Source organism: Plecotus auritus, assembly GCF_963455305.1.
Source record: "Plecotus auritus genome assembly, chromosome: 3".
NCBI lineage: Eukaryota > Metazoa > Chordata > Mammalia > Chiroptera > Vespertilionidae > Plecotus > Plecotus auritus.
The window spans coordinates 118182283-118201446 of NC_137772.1; the positions used below are offsets into that span (position 1 = coordinate 118182283).

General features: G+C 43.5%; 1 protein-coding gene across 3 annotated transcripts in view; it reads left to right on the forward strand.

Moving 5' to 3' along the window:
* The first annotated feature begins 4078 nt into the window (after positions 1–4078).
* XPO4 (exportin 4) overlaps positions 4079–19164 on the forward strand; it is a 172814-nt gene continuing 157728 nt past the window's right edge. For all 3 annotated transcript variants that reach the window (XR_013960146.1, XR_013960147.1, XM_080660572.1), the window contains exon 1: positions 4079–4166. Coding sequence is in view for 1 of the 3 variants with exons in the window: in XM_080660572.1 (XP_080516698.1) it covers positions 4098–4166 (69 nt within the window). In the remaining 2 variants the exon portion in view is untranslated. The remainder of the gene's footprint in view (positions 4167–19164) is intronic.

Here is a 19164-nt window from a genome sequence, read left to right on the forward strand (position 1 = left end):
TTACAGAAAGCTTTGACATAGTCATAATAATGAAATGCTAAATATTTCATCAAAATTCTGACAATACTATATTAGAAAGATGGGGGAAGGGGAAGAACATGGATGGTTATTGGGCAGAGGGTTTTTAAAAAGTTAAATTCTCATCTTCCATGATGGGAAACAATTACCCATATTAAGAAGGAAAACTCCGGAGAAACCAAGATGGCGGCATAGGTAAGCACCTAAACTGCTGCCTCGCACAACAATTTCAAAACTACAACTAAAAGACATAACGGACACCATCCAGAACCACAGGAAAGCTGGCTGAGTGAAAATTCTACAACTAGAAAGAAAGAGAAAAGCTCACAGAGAATTGGAGGTACAGCAAAGGGTCTTTGTGCGCGCAGAGAGGAAGGGCGGCTGAGAGCCTGGCTGACTTTCTCTGGTGGAAGGGAAAAGGAAGCCCCCGACCGCACTGAACCCCAGTTCTGACTGCACTGAACCCCAGTTCCGGGCGAGCCCCTGGGGACCCATGCTCTTGTGGGGGGAGTCTGGACTCTCGGGCGGAGACTTGGGAGCCGGGGAAGGCAGAAGTCTGAAGGCGTGCACATGCGTGCAAGGGCAAGGTTGACGGGAAGCCAAGACTGAGACTCCACCCCATCCAAGCTGAGCACAGAGGCTATTGCAATTTGGCAAATCTAATCCTATAAGGCTGTCTCCAGCACCGAACTTCTCCCAGCATAGACACAGCTGATCCTTACAGCCAACTGGCCCGGAGGTCAATTCTTCCCAGTGATACCAACAACAATCAAGACTTAATTACAACAAGGCTGTACACACAGTCCACAAAGGGGTGCACCAAGAGTGTCCACCTCAGGTTAACTGGGGAGGCAGACACACTGGGCCATATTGGAAACCTAGCACACAAATCTACCCTACCAACTCAGGGAAGCAATGAAAATGCGGCGTCAAAGAATCAGATCACAAACGAAAGAAATGGAGGAAAACAAACGACTGGATATAGAATTCAAAACCACGGTTATAAGGCTTTTCAAGAATATCCTAGAAAAGGCCAATAAATATAACGAGACCCTCGAAGATATGAAAAAGTACCAACTAGAAATTAAACATACACTGACTGAAATAAAAAATATTATACAGAGACCCAACAACAGACTAGAGGAACGCAAGAATCAAGTCAAAGAATTGAAATACAAAGAAGCAAAAAACACTCAACCGAAAAAGCAAAAAGCAAAAAAAAAAATTCAAAAAGTTGATAGTGTAAGAAGACTCTGGGACAACTTCAAGCGTACCAACATCAGAATTATGGGGGTGCCAGAAGAAGAGAGAAAGCAAGATACTGAAAACCTATTTCAAGAAATAATGACCGAAAACTTCCCCCACCTGGTGAAAGAAATAGACTTACAAGTCCAGGAAGCACACAGAACCCCAAACAAAAGGAATCCAAAGAGGACCACACCAAGACACATCATAATTAAAATGCCAAGAGCAAAAGACAAAGAGAGAATATTAAAAGCAGCAAGAGAAAAACAGTTAATTACCTACAAGGGAGCACCCATATGACTGTCAGCTGATTTCTCAACAGAAACTATGCAGGCCAGATGGGAGTGGCAAGAAATTTTCAAAGTGATGAATAGCAAGAACCTACAACCAAGATTACTCTACCCAGCAAAGCTATCATTCAGAATTGAAGGGCAGATAAAGAGTTTCACAGACAAGAAAAAACTAAAGGAGTTCATCACCACCAAACCAGTATTATATGAAATGCTGAAAGGTATTCTTAAAGAAGAGGAAGAAGAAAAAAGTAAAGATAAAAATTATGAACAACAAATACATATCTATCAACAAGTGAACCTAAAAATCAAGTGAATTAAAAACCTGAGGGACAGAATAATCTGGTGAATAGAATAGAATCAGGGGCATAGAAAGGGAGTGGACTGATAATTCTCAGGGGGAAAGAGGTATGAGGGGGTTCAGGAAGAGACTGGACAAAAATCATACACCTATGGATGAGGACAGTGGGGGGGGGGGAGGTAAGGGCAGAAGGTGGGGTGGGAACTGGGTGGAGGGGAGCCATGGGGGGAAAAAGGAGAAACAATTGTAATAATCTGAATAAAGATTTATTAAAATAAAACAAAAAAAAAGAAGGAAAACTCAAAACGTTGCACTATAAGGAGGCAATTTGGGTCCAAATTCTTTGGCATATGTATTTAGAATTCTTATCCCATTTTCTTAATAGTGTCTTAAAGAGCAGAAGGTTTTAATTTTGGTGAATCCCAACTTATAAATTTTTCTTTTATGTTTGGTGTATTTAGTATTGTATTTTTAAAAATAAATCTTTATTGTTCAGATTATTACAGTTGTTCCTATTTTTTCTTCCCATAGCTCCCCTCCACCCAGTTCCCACCGCACCTTCTGCCCTTACCTCCCCCCCCACTGTCCTCATCCATATGTGTATGATTTTTGTCCGGTCTCTTCCCACCCCTGCCCCCACACCCCTTTCCCCACAAGGATTGTCATTCCACTCCCTTTCTATGCCCCTGATTCTATTATATTCACCAGTTTATTCTGTTCGTCAGATTTTTTATTCACTTGATTTTTAGATTCACTTGATAGATATGTATTTGTTGTTCATAATTTTTATCTTTACCTTTTTCTTCTTCTTCCTCTTCTTAAAGAATGCCTTTCAGCATTTCATATAATACTGGTTTGGTGGTGATGAACTCCTTTAACTTTTTCTTATCTGTGAAGCTCTTTATCTGACCTTCAATTCTGAATGAAAGCTTTGCTGGGTAGAGTAAGCTTGGTTGTAGGTTCTTGGTATTCATCATTTTGAATATTTCTTGCCACTCCCGTCTGGCCTGCATAGTTTCTGTTGAGAAATCAGCTGACAATCGTATGGGTGCTCCCTTGTAGGTAATTAACTATCTGGAGGTTTGGTGTATGTCCAGATGTACATTAAGGCATTGATCCAAGACTGAAAAGTTAAAAAAGTTTTGAGTTCCCAAGCTAGTTAGAACAAGAACGGAGTCTTTCCTCATGCTTCAACCTTCCTAATGATGATAATTTTTAGCAGCTTGGTTAAAGTGACCCCAGTTTCTATATTTCCTATCTTCATGCCTTCCTCAGTGTGACCCAGGAAGCAGAGCAGCAACAAAGCAGTAACCAAAGTTATAGGAACAGGAACAGGAATATGGGCCATAAACGAAATACACCCTCAAACCAATATGTGTGAATGCTGAGTCCGCTTTCTCAGGACCACGTGCCTGAACATTGCAAAGAAGAGTGACCGGGGGTGAGGGGTGTTACTGGTGACTCTATGGCCTTCCCAAAGGGACCCAGAATCAACACGATGAAACTCGTGAACGCGACACAGCTGGCGGCCTGGATGCTGCGAGTTCTCACTTGGTTAGAGAAACAGCCAGCCAGCCTGGGTACCTGCTTCCCCCTCTCCTGTGGACTGAGAGCCTTGGCTAAAGAGAAGGAACGACTTTCTGCGTGGCGTCAGCAGCCTGCGGTATAAATGCAGTCTGCGGTGTAAGTACACCCGGACGACGCCTTCCGCAGGCCCTGCCTCACTGCGCTCTTGTGGTCGAGGGATGAAGGCCGGGAAGCCAGGCGAACGTTCTAGGGCCCGGGGGACGCATCTCGAGATCCCGCTCACAGACGATTCCCCCGCGCAGAGCGCGGCGTGGACAGAGGGACGGAAGAGACGGCAGAAGTCCGCGCGATGCCAGGGACTCGGGGTCAGTGACAAGGCGCCGTGGTCCGGTGCGGACGGACGCCAGAGAATCAGAGACTAGCAGCGCGCTGGCGCGGCCGTCGCCTCCTGTCCAACAGCGGGCGCCTAGTACTTGTCCTGTTCCCCAATCCCATTCCGGACCCCGTACCCCGCCCCTCCCCTACCGCCCCATCCCATCTCCACCCCTATCAGTCCTCAGCATGGCGCTCGATGCCCTACCGCCCTTGCTCCGCCTCCCTGCCTGCATCATCGCCTGGAGCCGCCTGGGGAGCGCCGAGGGCGGGTCGTTCGCGGATTGGCCGGCCGCGTCGCTGCTCCCAGAATGCACCGGATGGCGCGTCATTGAAGAGAGACCATGATGGCGACGGCACTTGGGCCCCCAGAAGTGATCGCCCAGCTGGAGAACGCGGCCAAAGTTCTCATGGTGAGCGCGCCGCCCTGCCCAGCCTCCGCGCTACCGCACTACCCCCACTCCTCGGCCCCGACGTGTCCGCCGGACCGTCTGGGAGCCCACGAGGGAGGCGGCGTGGCGGCATAGCACAGGAGTCTCATGCTGCTGGACCCCCAACCTGGGGCTGTCTATCCTGGTGATGTGCAGTTGCTGGACTGGGCTTTCCGAGCCGCGGGGTTCCCCCAAACGGCGCGCAGCATAGGTGGGGAGCCGGGCGCCGGGCCTTGAGTGCCGCTGGGATGTGGGGGCCAGAGGGAGGAAGAGAGGCTCGGCCCGGCCCCGCGCTGTTGGCAAACCTGCGTCCTGCTGCTTAGTGCTCCCAAATGCATCCCTCGGCCTGCAGACGCCTCTGGGCCACCGCAGCGCCGGCACGTGGAAGGGCGGCCGAGGGAGGGAGGGGACCCTTCGGGACCAAGGTCATAGGGGCCAGACGTTTTTCCGGTTCGCTCCGTGGGTCGCCCGTCCACTTCATTCTGACTCTACGTCAAACAAATGAGTAGTTTCACTCGGAATTTGGGAAGAATAAGGATAAAAAAGGATTTCTCGCAGGGAGAAGTCAGGATTAGCTGTATTCCTTTACTCGGTAAACTGTATTTGCTGATTCAGTTTTTTATTTATGTTTTACTTTTAAAAACTTTTCATTGATTTTAGAGGGAGGGAGGGAGAAAGAGAAAGAAAACATGGATTTGTTCCACTTATTGATTGGTTGATTCTTGTATGTTATGTTACCGGGATCCAAACGGAAACCGTGCTGTACACCACGCTCTAACTGAGCTCCCTGGCCATGGCTCAGTTTGTTTTTTAAATGACTTCCGTGTTTGCAGATTTTTATTTTTGGAATTTAGAGGCTCATTTGATTCCTTTAATTGATTCGGCTTTTCTAAGAATGGAATGCAGTCAGGTTTGTTATCCTTCTGGACTTCTATTTTATTTTATTGATTTTAGAGAGAGAAGAGAAACATAATTTGTTGTTCTACCCATTTATGCACCTTGGCATATCTGGGTATCTGGACAATGCTTTAATCAACTGAGATACCCGGCCAGGGCTGGACTATTTTTTCTTCCTTTTCCGTTTGGTTCTGTGTTTGGGTCATGTGTTCAAACAGCACATTTAAAAACATTTGAACTAATTCTAGCACAGCTTGTAGTTTCATTTACCAAGATTTGTTTTCCCATACAACACCAGATAGGTCATGAAATTGAGAAGTTTAATAAAAAGGAAGGATTTACTGCTTCAATCTGAGCAAAATTAAATGACTCATTTTGTCACAAAACTGAGTAAATAATGTTTTCAGATTCTTGCTAGTAAGTCTAGAAAAAGCTACTTAGTCTCCTCTTTAAAAGAAAAATAAAAAAATTGAACATCATTGATGTTTCTCTCTCCCCTTCCTTTCTGAAGTCAATAAAAATATATTTAAAAAAATAGAAAAAATTTATTTCAGAGAAGAGAGAGAGAGTGATAGAAACACCAGTGAGAGAGAACCATTGATCAGCTGCCTCCTGCATGCTCCCTTCTAGGGATGAAGCCCGAAACCTGGGCATGTGCCCTGACTGGGAATGAAACCATGACCTAGTTCATAGGTGGATGCTCAACATTGAGCAACACCAGTGGGGCTTTAGTCTCCTTACTAAAAGGTTCTTAAGATCCCTTACATAGAGAACTTCCTGAAATACTGGTTAATTTTCTAGGAGCTCCATTTTCATTAGACTCTGGAAGGAGTATGTGAACCCAAAACCACTGCTTTCTTTCATGGATAAGAGAAAATGAGTGTCCATCATTGGCCTGTATATTAGGATTTGTGCTTGCCTATGCTTTTCCTCTTCCCTGGCAAAGCTGGTTTTATCACTTATGAGGGGTAGCTTAGAAGAATAGTCATAAATGATGTTTATTGAGTGCATACTACATACCAGATACTGTGCTTGATGCTTTACATACTTAGTACTTCTTGCAATAGCTTTACAAGATTGAGAGAGTTTACATGGCCTGGATTACATAATAATTGAGCCATTGAATTTGGTCTACAACTGAGACCTGTCTGGCTCTAAAGCTGGATTTCTTTCTACTCTATCTCATCACTTCATACATACGTCTAATAGGTAGCTGTTTACATACTTTTAATCTTTCCAGGGAAGAGTATGGAAAAAAAAATGTTACTGAAAATAGGAAATTCTGTTTTAGGAATTTCTACTTACTATTTAAAAATGTGTACCAAAATTATGTAAGAGTAGCAGTTATTGCATTATTTCTCAGTTACGATAGCAGCATTTCAATTTATCCTATATAATAAAGAGCTAATATGCAAATGGTCATCATGCCCTCACACCACCACGCAGTAACTTCTCAGACACTCAACACTGGGGAGAGAGGAATGGGGACTAACCAGGCACAAATGAGCTCTTGAGAGAAGAATGGGGACCAGCCAGGCTGTGGTCCGGGAGAGGGACAAGTTGCTCGCCCCGCTCTCCCGGGCGCCCGCGTCTGGGGCTGTGGCCCAGGAGAGGGACATGCTGCCCGCCCCGCAGTCCCAGACACCGGTGGCTGTGGCCTGGGCAAAGCTGCCTGCCACGGTCCCCTGCGGCTGTGTCCGGCCAGGGTCCTGGGTGCCTGTGATCAGCCAGAGGAGAGGTTCCTGGGTACCAGGTGAGGGGTGAGGCAGAGGCAGTTAGGGGCGATCAGGCCAGCAGGGTAGCAGTTAGGGGCGATCAGGCTGGTAGGGGAGCAGTTAGGGGGGATTAGGCAGGCAGGCAGAGGTGGTTATGGGCTATCACACAGGCAAGCAGGCAGGCAGGCAGGCAGGCAGGGGAGTGGTTAGGAGCCAGCAGTCCTGGATTGCGAGTGGCAGTCGGACATCCCCTGAGAGGTCCTGGATTGGAGAGGGTGCAGGCCGGGCTGAGGGCCCCTCTCCCCCCCCCCCCCGTGCACGAATTTTGTGCACCTGGCCTCTAGTTAATAATAGCAGCTCATATTTATTAAGTGTTTATTGTGTGTGAGGCACTGTGCCAAGCACTTTGCATGTTTTACCTCAGTAATTTTATGAGTTATTTCTATTTTCATATTATAGACTAAGGGATTCAAACATGTAGATGCTAAGTAATGGATTTAAATTTGCAAGGAAAGTGGTAGAGCAGGGACTCCAGTTCATGTCTGTCTGTTACCAGTCTGTGGTTCTTAACCTATAGGGTAGTGGGACTAGAAAGCAGGAAAATTAATTCATTTGGGGGTAGCTAAGATTGTTAAATGTCCTTTACTTACTAAGCATTAGATTATGAAAAAGGAGAATGGGTGATTTTTTTCATTTCTCCACCTGTGGGTCAGATACGTATCTATCTGAAGAAACCTTGTTTACAGAAATTTGTTAGATATTATAGCTCTTAATATGTTTTGGGATTCAAATTAAGTAGTGATGTCTTTCACAGTATTTTTGCTTAGTTTTTTCTTTTGGTATATTTCATAAAAATCAGAAGTTTTAATGTGTAGACCAATCCCAAGACATCTTTTCATCCAACTCTTAAGAAGTCCATGATGGATATCAGAAAAAAAATTGTTAAGAAAATTTTTGGGTGCAAACATACATTTTTGGTAATAGGTTCTGTAGCTTTTTATCAGCTTCTCTCAGGAAATAGAGACCCCAAAATATGCTAGTCTAAGCGTTCTCCCTTCCATTCTACAGGTGGGGAAACAGATTCAAAGAGGTAGAAGTGACTTGCCGAAGTTAGGTCCCAGAACATACTAGTGATAAGACTGATCCAGAACCAAGAGCACCAGACTCCCATTTCAGAACCATGTTCCTTCTCAGAGTCCACATATTATAATACCATAAATATTACATGTTATCATTTGATGAGAAATTTCAAAATACATTTTTGGATATTGCAGTTGGTTGACTGTCAGCATTTATATTCATTCCTATTTAGGTTATTGGATAAGCAGCCAAATAAAGTGGTGTATTAGCCTTTAGGATATTTAAGATACTTAATGAATTTTATAGGTCTCAACATGAGTAATCCCCCCCTGCCAAAAGTAGCAACGGAATATTTTCTGTAGATGCTTATACATACTACTTAATCTTCTGATTTAAGGCAGTGAGGTTACATGTCTATACTAATAATCTATGCTAATGAGACCGGGAGACCTTCTGGATGTCCTTCAGGACAAAATCATGGTGGTGGGGCCGAGGCAGAGGTGGTTTGGGGCGATCAGGTCGGTGGGGGGGATGTTGGGGGCGAGCAGGATGGCAGGAGGGGCCAGTTGGGGGCGAGCAGGCCGGTGGGGGGGGCAGTTGGGGGTGAGCAGGCCGGCAGGGGTGGACAGTGGGGGTGAGCAGGCTGGCAGGGGGGCAGTTGGGGGGCGAGCAGGCCGGCGGGGGGACAATTGGGGGCAAGCAGGCCGGCGGGGGGGGCAGTTGGGGGCAAGAAGGCCGGTGCGGGGGAGTTGGGGGCGAGCAGGCTGGCAGGCAGGTCAGCGGTTAGGAACCAGTGGTCCTGGATTGCAAGAGGGATGTCCAACTGCCTTCCCCGAGGGGTCCCAGATTGGAGAGGGTGCAGGCTGGGCTGAGGGACACCCTCCCGTGCACGAATTTTGTGCACCAGGCCACTAGTTAGAAAATAAATTTGAAGGTGAACAAACTAGAATAAGGAAAGACTTTGTAAATTAATAAGAGTATGCAAGTGAAATTATCTATTGTGAAAACTGTGCAAATGGAACATTTAAATAGAGCCTGAAAATTTATTTTTTAAAATTTATTTTCTAAAAATCTTTATTGTTGAAAGCATTAGATATGTCCCCCTTTTTCCCCATTGACCCCTTTTGTCCCACCTCCTACCCCCGCCCCTGGCCGTCACCACCCTATTGTCTGTATCCATGGGTTATGCATATAAGCATGCAAGTTCTTTGGTTGATCACTTTCCACACTCCCCTGCCTTCCCTCTGAGATTCCATAGTCTATAATTTGCTTTTATGTTGTTCATCAGTTTATTTTGTTCATTAGATTCCACATATAAGCAAGATCATGTGATACCTGTCTTTCTCTGACTGGCTTATGTTGCTTAGCATAGTACTTTCCAGCTCCCTCCATGCTGACTCAAAGGGTAAGAGATCCTTCTTTGTTACTGCTACATAGTGTTCCATGGTGTAAATGTACTACAGCTCTTAAAAGTTTTAATTTATTTTTTCTTTCAGACAGAAAGGGAGAGAGAGAAAAAAACATAAATGATGACACAGAATCATTGATTGGCTGCCTCCTGCATGCCCCAAACTGGAGATTGAGCCTGCAACCTGGGCATGTGCCCTGAATGGAATGGAACTGACCTCCTGTACATAGGTTGATACTCAACCATTGAGCCATGCCAACTGGGCTATTTTTTTTATTTAAAAAAAAATCTTTTATTGTTGGGAGTATTACAGATGTCCCCCTTCTTTCCCACTGTTGTCCCCTCCACCCAGTTCCCACCCAACCAGGCTCTCACCACCCTATTGTCTGTGTCCATAGATAATGCATATATACATGCAAGACCTTTGGTTGATCTCTTCCCGCCCCCCTTACCCCTCTTTCCTCTGAGATTCATCAGTCTGTTCCATGTTTCCATTCCTCTAGTTCTATTTTATTCATCGTTTTTTTCTCCCATAAGATTTTTTGTTTGTTTATTTTGATTTTTAGATTGAATTATTGGTAGATATGTATTTATTGCCATTTTATTGTTCATATTTTTTTCTTCTACTTTGTCCTCTCCTCCTCCTCCCCTTCCCCTCCCCCTCCCCCTCCTCTTTCTCTCCTTCCCCCTCTTATGCCTCCTCCTCCTCCTTCAAAAATACCTTCAACATTTCATGTAATACTGGTTTGGTGGTGATGAGCTCCTTTAGCTTTTTCTTGTCTGAAGTTCTTTATCTGACCTTCAATTCTAAATGATAGCTTTGCTGGGTAGAGTAATCTTGGTTGTAGGTTATTGCTATTCATCACTTTGAGTATTTCTTGCCAATCCCTCCTGGTCTGCAAAATTTCTGTTGAGGAATCAGCTGACAGTCATATGGGTGCTTCCTTGTAGGTAAGGAACTGCTTTTCTCTTGCTGGTTTTAAAATTCTCTCTTTGTCTTTAACCCTGACTGGTCTTTTTTCATGTCTTTGATGTTCTCACTAAGATCCATGAAATTCTCACTAAGTCCCTAGAAGCTCTCATTAAGATCCTTGAACATCCTTAAAACCATTGTTGTTCTTTTGTTATTATTAATCCTCACCCGAGGATATTTTTCCATTGATTTTTAGGGAAAGTGGAAGAGAGAGGGAAAGACAGAGAGTAACATCAATGTGAGAGAAACACCTCGATTGGTTGCCTCCTGCAGGGCCTGGGCTGGAGAGGAGCCTGCAACCAAGGTATGTGCCCTTGACCAGAATCGAACCTGGGGCGCTTTGGTCCGCAGGCTGATGCTCTATACACTGAGCCAAATCAGCTAGGGCTAACTGTTGTTTTGAACTCTGATTCTAGTAGTTTGCTTGCTTCCATTTCATGTAGTTATTTTTCTGGAGGATTCTTCTGTTCTTTCATTTGTGACATGTTCTTTTGTCTCCTCATTTTGGCTGCTTTCCTGTATTTGTTTCTATGTATTAGGTGGAACAGTTATGTCTCCTGGAATTGGTAGAGTGGCCTTGTATAGTAGGTGTCCTGTCAGGCCCGGTGGTGCTCAGTCTCCCTAGTCATCTGAACTGGGCACTCTAGGTGTAACCCTTTGTGAACTGTATGCAAAGTCTTGTAGTTGAGCCTTGATGACTGTTGGCGTCACTGGGAGGAGTTGACCTCCAGGCCAGTTGGCTGTGAGGACCAGCTGTGACTATAGTGAAAGAGCTGCTATGCAGGAGATAACCCTATGGATCAGGACTTCCTTCAGTGGGGCTTTGGTGCTCACTGAGTCTGCCCCTTGAGTGTGTCACTTGTGGATGTGTAGAGTTATAATCTGTTATGGTCTGAAGCTGTCCAACAGGTGCACTGGCTCTAGGGCCTCCACAGAGGTGCAAAGTGTTTTACCTCCTTGGTTAAGTTTATTTCTAAGTATCTTTAATTTTTTTGTTACAATGGTAAATGGGATTGTTTGTTTAGTTTCTCCTGAGAACTCACTATTGGTGTATAAAAAAGCCATAGAATTTTGGGTATTGATTTTGTGTCCTGCTACATTGCCAAATTCATTTATTAAATCTAGTAGTTTTTTGGTGGCTTCTTTAGGGTTTTCTATATATGACTAGAGGCCCGAATTCGTGCACAGGTGGGGTCCCGTGGTGGGGGCTGCCATGTATGTGATTCGGATCCGTCCTGCTGACGTTTGCGCCGGTTGATGGGAGCCACCTAGCAGCAGCTTTTATATCCTTTCTTCCTTGCGGAGCGTCCAGGGAGGGGAGGCGGCCAGGGTGCCTGAGGCTGACTTCCAGGAGGCCCGTGGCACTGTCGGGATCGTGCCGGTGGCGCTGGTCTGTCGGTGTCTGGCCCGTTCTCTAGAGATTAGACCTGCAGGACTACTGAGGGGGTGAGTGGCTGCCGCTGGGCTGACAGGCCGGGTCTGTCAGCTGAGTGGCACTCCCGCTGTGGGAGTGCATTGACGACCAGGGGGCAGCTTCTGTATTGAGCGTCTGCCCCATGGTGGTCAGTGTGTGTCATAGTGACCGGTTGACCAGTCGTTCGATCGTAATGGTCACTTAGGCCTTTATGTATATGTTGTATCATAAATCAGCGAGCTAGGTACAAGACGCCTTAACAAGCCAATTAATTAGGAATCTTTATTACACGCGGGCTCAGAGCAGAGTATCTCTGTCAAATTCTGAGCCCCAAAAAGGAGGAAGTCTTCCCTATTTATATCTTTTGAGCTCTTTGTCTGCAGGTTTTACAAAGAGCTCTGAGTAAGTTATTTTTGCAGACAGCTTGTAATCTTGGATACATAATGAACAAACACTTGGCATGAGAATATGGGAATATTATCAGTATCAGCTTATCAGCCCCTTATGTTAGATGGCTAGCTTGTAAGTTCAGACAGCTAAGTTTATCCTCTCTATTTGAGCTAAAAGACCAAGTTATTTTACAGAATAAGAGTCTGTCTAAAAATGACAGAGTTTACAGAACAAGGGACTTCTAACAATAGCAAGAGAATTTCAAACAGCAGTTTTTATACAAGATGGAGGTTACTATGCTTCATATATAGATATCATATCTGTGAACAATATGAGTTTTATTTCCTCCTTTCCAATTTGGATGCCTTTTATTTCATTCCCCCCCCCCCCCCCCCAAATATATTTTTATTGATTTCAGAGAGGAAGGAAGAGGGAGAGAGAGAAATACCAATGATGAGAGAGAATCATTGATCGGCTGCCTCCTGCACGCTCTTACTGGGGTTCAAGCCTGCAACCCAGGCATGTGCCCTTGACCAGAATCAAACCCGGGACTCTTCAGTCTGCAGACTGACGCTGTATCCACTGAGCCAAATTGGCTAGGGCTATTTCTTCTTCTTCTTCTTTTTTTTTTTTTTAAATATATTTTTTTATTGATATTTTACAGAGAGGAAGGGAGAGGGATAGAGAGTTAGAAACATCGATGAGAGAGAAACATCGATCAGCTGCCTCCTGCACACCTCCCACTGGGGATGTGCCCGCAACCAAGGTACATGCCCTTGACCGGAATCGAACCCAGGACCCCTCAGTCCGCAGGCCGACGCTCTATCCACTGAGCCAAACCGGTTTTGGCTATTTCTTCTTGTCTGATCGCTGTGACTAGCATTTCCACTACTATGTTGAATTAGAGTGGTGAAAGTGGACATCCCTGTTCTCAGGGGAAATGGTTTTAGTTTTTGCCCATTGAGTGTGATGTTGGCTGTAGGTTTGTCATGTATCGCCTTTATTATGTTGAGATATGCTCCCTCTATTCCTACTTTGCTGAGAGTTTTTATCAAAACGGTTGTGTTGGATTTTGTTGAATGCTTTTTCTGTGTCTGGATATGATCATGTGATTTTTGTCTTTCAAAGTGTTTATGTGATGTATCACAATTATTGACTTGAGAATATTGTATCAGCCTTGCATCCCTGGAATGAATCCCACTTGGGCATGGTATATGATCTTTTTAATATATTGCTGGATCCGATTTGCTAATATTTTGTTGAAGATATTAGCATCTATGTTCATCAGAGATATTGCCATGCAATTCTCTTTCTTTGTAATGTCTTTGTCTGGTTTTGGGTAATGCTGGTCTCATAAAAAGAGCATGTGAGTGTTCTTACTCTTGGATTTTTTTGGAATAATTTGAGGAGTATAGGTGTTAGTTCTATGAATGTTTGGTAAAATTCCCCGGTGAAGCCTTCTGGATCTGGGCTTTTGTTTGCTGTGAATTTTTTTATTACAGCTTCAATTTCATTAGTTGTTATTCGCCAAATCAGGTTTTCTGATTCTTCCTGATTCAGTTTTGGGAGATTGTATTTTTCTAGGAATTTGTCCATTTCATCCACGTTATCCAGCTTGTTGGCATATACTGGTTGTTGTTCATAGTACAAGGAAGCAAAAAACACCCAATCTGAAGAGCAAAAAGATAAAAGAATCCAAAAATATGAAGATAGTGTAAAGAATCTCTGGGACAACTTCAAACATTCCAAAGTTTGTATTATAGGGGTGCCCAAAGGAGAAGAGAGAGCGCAAGATATTAAAATCCTATTTGAAGAAATAATGCAGAAATGTACATAGGGGATAATAGAAGTTCTTTTTTTTTTAAAAATATATTTTATTGATATTTTACAGAGAGAAAGGCAGAGGGATAGAGAGCTAGAAACATCGATGAGAGAGAAACATCGATCAGCTGCTTCCTGCACACCCCCCACTGGGGATGTACCCGCAACCAAGGTACATGCCCTTGACCGGAATCGAACCTGGGACCCTTCAGTCCGCAGGCCGACGCTCTATCCACTGAGCCAAACCGGTTTCGGCAATAGAAGTTCTTTAATTTCCTATTCCCTCTCTTCTGAGGTGTCTTTGTTCAGTAACCATTGTGAAAACCTCTTTAGAATGTAAGAACATCCATACATCTTATTTTTTAAGCAGATTTAAAAAAATATATATATTTATGGATTTCAGAGAGGAAGAATGAAGGGAGAGAGAGAAACATCAATGTTGAGAGAATCATTGATTGGCTGCTTTCTTCATGCCCCCCACTGGGGATTGAGCCTGCAACTCTGGCATAAGACCTGTCCAGGAATGGAACTGTGACTTCTGGTTCATAAATCGATCCTCAACCACTGAACCACAATGGCTGGGCCATACATCATTTAAAAAAATTTTTTTTCATAGATTGTGTGTCTCATGTTCTTTACTTTTCTTTGTTCACCTTATTGTGGATGAGTTTTGAAGGAAGTTTGTTTTCATTGTCTGTTTTTGTTGAATAGATAAAAATGTAGGATGTGTTTTGGTTTTAGAGACACCATAATGGAAAACATTAGTATTCTTTTAGTATTCATATTGTACCTGTTTGAACTGGAAATCCAGAGTGCTTTATTTATTTATTGTCTTAAATTTTCTTGGTTTTGTTCCCCTGGTCCCTTGCGCTGTTAGGGATTGTCCTTAGTGAGTTATGATATAAGATATTTATTGTATAGGAAGTATGCTGTTACTTTATAGGAAAGTAATTGCATATTTGTTTTAAAACCAAAGTAGATTAAAAATAATTATTGTCTAAAGTTTTACATATTTCTCCTTTTTCCCCAGCTTGACCCTCCCCCAAGTAGATTTTAATAGATCTACCCCATTTCCCCGAAAATAAGACAGCGTCTTATATTAATTTTTGCCCCCAAAGACACGCTAGGTCTTATTTTCAGGGGATGTCTTATTTTTCCATGAAGAAGAATACGGTACACATTTATTGTTAAATGAAAATAAAGGAAATTTATTACCTGTATACGGTACGGTAGTACGGTAGTTGTCAACACAAACCAGACAAACTGTGAATCCTACAGTATCAAGAATTTACTCATTTATTCAATGACAATCATGTCATCATCTTCTGGAACATCATCATAACAATCCAATTCCTGAATTTCCTGGTGAATTTCTTGTGACTCCATTTCTTTCAGAATCAGTGGACCAAATCTCTCATGTTTAGCAATAGCACTGTCTTTAAATGAGTACTTCTTGTCAAGGTAGCCTGCTCGCAGTGCATTTGCAATGCAACTGTCAGTGATTTTCTCCCATGAATCCTTCACCCAAGTCACAACTTCTTGCAGTTTAGGTTTCACAAAGTTTCCACGCTGATTTCTCTGCATTCTATTTTCAATGTAGTCATTAATTTCCATGTGCAAATTGTCTTTGAATGGCTTGTTTATTTCAATATCAAGAGTCTGGAGATAGGCCGTCATTCCTGCGGGAATCATTATCTGATCTATTTTTCCTTCGTGAAGAAATGTCTTCATGTCTTTAGCGCGGTGAGTGCTGGCTGCATCCCAGACTAGCAGACCTCTTTGGCTCCCTCGCATAACAAGCGGCAGCATTAAATCAACCCACTTCCTTATAACTGCTTGTGTGGCCCAGGCTTTTTCAGTTTCAAGAATAAAAACGCCCAAAACACATTCAATCTTTTCCTTCTTGCCCTTAGAAATGATTAAAGGTGGGATTTTAGTGCCATCCAGACGAATTGCCAAAATACAGGAAACACGTGCACTTTCGTAAGCAGTGGAGGGAATGTACGCTAAGGAGGCACCCCGCTGTTCAATTGTTGTTTGAGATGATTGGCTCATAAACACTGCAGTTTCATCCATAGCAATCATGTTGGAAAGATTGTATTTAGAGAAGTCAGCATCATCAATAAAGGACTTGAATGCAAGTGCTCGCTTAATAACTTGAGTATCTTCCAACCTAAACAATGTTGTAGATCTTCTTAAAGACAGTTCACTTCGCTGAAGGAAATTATCCAGCTAGTGTTGTGATGCTTTGAAGTCTTCGGGGGCTATGTCAAACTGTGGTGCCATTGCAAGGGCAAATTCTTGAATCTGAGCCCTATTCACAACCAAAGCCTTTGCTCTCCTGTCAACAACCCATTCACAGATCAGGTCTTCCAGCTCGGAAAATAATGGTTGCCGACCTGATCCACACTTGCGCTTTTTAGCATTTCCCTTGTCTACTTGTTCAATGAGGTTACCATACTCTGCTCGCCATTTTCGGACCAATCGGATACTCAACATCTTCTCTTTGCAGAAAGCAGTAAGATTTTGGCACCAAGAGTCTTCCACGATTCCTTTCTTGTACTCCACGGAGTAGCTTTTTCTTTTTGCGCTCATTTCTAGGGGTAAAAAAAAAGGAATTGGGGTATCAAGGTGGGGGGAGGGGGATCACTCAAAATGACACAGGGGGGATCAGAGGGGGGAATCAAAATGGCACAGGAGAATCAGAGGGGGGATTACCATTTTAGTAACCCCTTTTGATCCTCCTGTGTCATTTTGATTGTTCCCTCTGATCCTCCTGTGTCATTTTGATTGTCCCCTCTGATCCTCCTGTGTCATTTTGATTGTCCCCTCTGATCCTCCTGTGTCATTTTAAGTGATCCCCCTCCCCCACCCCTGTGCCACTGAACACCTTCACCAGACATCCCCCCTACCCCTTTATCAGACATTTACCCCCTGGGGCCTGCCTGGGGACTGTCACTGGGCTTGCTGGGGCCTGGATCTGGGCTGGAGCAGGGTCTGCCACTGACTGAGAACCTTCAGTCATCATGAAGGCGGCCGCGAGCATCAGGTAGTGTCACCAGAGACAGACCAGCACTCACCACCTTCGCCGCGTCCCATCTGCTCTAATCCTTCTGTTCTTCTACACGCATCTGCGAAAGTCTCCTCCTCTCTCCCGCCCCGCGCTCACCGCTCACTCCGACCTCCGCTCTGCCTCCACACAGCAGTGACATCAGGACTCGGCATAACGTCACTGGTTGCTAGACGCCAGTCGGGGCTGCCCCAGCGACCAGTTTACGGTAAATTAATTTTCATTCTGAGACAGAGCCTGGGGCCTTATTTTCGGGGGATGCCTTATATTTCACTCAGAAGGAAACCTGTAAGTAGGTTTTATTTTGGAGGATGTTTTATTTTCGGGGAAACACGGTAATTGCATCTTTGATGAAGTTGATTCGTGACTGTCTCATAATAAAACTTTATGAATGTTCAAAAGCATCTGCAAAGTTGTGCTATAGAAATTTGTATCATATTATTTGATTCTCACATTAATCCTGGGAAGTAAATAGAAGAGATATTTTTAAACAAAAATTAGAAAATCAGATTCAGTGATGGTTCATGATTAGCCTTTGGTCATATAGCCAGTTTGGTCCTAGAATTCAGTCTCTGGCCACATGTTCGTTCTCGAGCATTTCTTCAGGGAGGCACGATGCTATATTTGCCGAGGAGATAGGAGAAAGAACTTGTTTTTAAGAAGGCATAGTCTGATGTGGAAGAAAGGCAAAACTATTTGCAGTTTCTATTTAATTTATAATTAGAAGTGTATCCAGTGTTTTGTAAGAGTACAGAGGAGGTACATGTATCTCAAAATGAGGTGAGAACCTAGAAATGAGAACCTTTTCTTGGAAAAGGTGATTCTTTAGGTGAGTCATGAAGAGCAAATTGGCGTTTTCTAGTTGGATATCCCAGGCATCCCAGCTAGAGGGATCTATTTGTATGAGGGTCTGGCAAAACCAAACGCAGCATGTTTGAGGAGTATTTGAGTATTTATCTAGTAGAATTTCCTGATCCCCTGCTTTGTATGAGGTACAATGCTTTTATTTTTTTGCAATCAATAATGCACATGTAAAACTAAGAGTTTTGATTATAGCATTTACTTTTTTTAAAAAATTTCTTTATTGATTAAGGTATCACATATTTGTCCTCATCCCCCCATTCCCATCCCAAACCCCTCCCCACGCATGCCCCCACCCCCCTGTTGTCCGTGACCACTGGTTAGGCTTATATGCATGCATACAAGTCCTTTGGTTGATTTCTCCCCCTTACCCCCATCCTCCCCTACCTTCCCTCTGAGGTTTGATAGTCTGATCGATGCTTCCCTGTCTCAGGGTCTGTTTTTGTTCATCAGTTTATGTTGTTCATTATTTCCCCTAGATGAGTGAGATCATGTGATACTAGAAATACACTTGTAAGAACCGAAAATGAGACAAGCAATAATGGTTATGATGAGAGGCAAATGAATCAGTCTGTAGTGAGTTTCTTTCTGGGCCAACAGTTCTTTTGAGTCCCAATTTCAGTGTTAAACAGTTCCTTATGTGTACATGTCAGCAATTATATTTCAGTTCTGGATGGTGGACAAATGGTAGTATGCAGGTCCGACCCTCTGGTTTGGTCCTGGGCAACCTGCAGCAACGCACAGCTGCTGACTGCTAGTATGGTAAGGCGTCGTCAGCGTCTTCCATCTCTGGACTGTTTCTCTTCTGTCTTCATGGCTGGAGCAGTCCTGTCAATTCCTCTCTGTTGCAGGAATCCACATGGTCTTGGAGTTGTTTTCTAAAAATATACAAACATATTCTCGACCAAAAGTTAATAAAGGAATCCTTTCTATAAATTTAACTTGGGATCCTTTTTCATTTTTTGCCCAAACGATTTTCCTTTGGCTTGTTTTGACACTATGTGTGTTTTTCATGGGTGTCTTGCTAAGTTAGCATTTCAAATGAAAGGTAATTTTCTAAAGTAAAAATTTTCTAGATGTAATTTACTTACAGGATATTTTTCCTTACATGATATTCTTCTACTATCCCCCCTTTATTGATTTAAATATTAGGAGGCTTTTGGAAATTTTATAATGTAGTCTTGATAGCTTTTAAATTTTAATTTTTTGCACTAAAATATGACTGCTTTAGGTTCATTACATGTTACGCAATTTTACCATGAGATGAACTACCAATAAAAATTTTAGTTAACACTTTAGGAACAGCTTTTTGTCCAGTACCATTAATTTTTCTAGAATATTCGCTTATTTC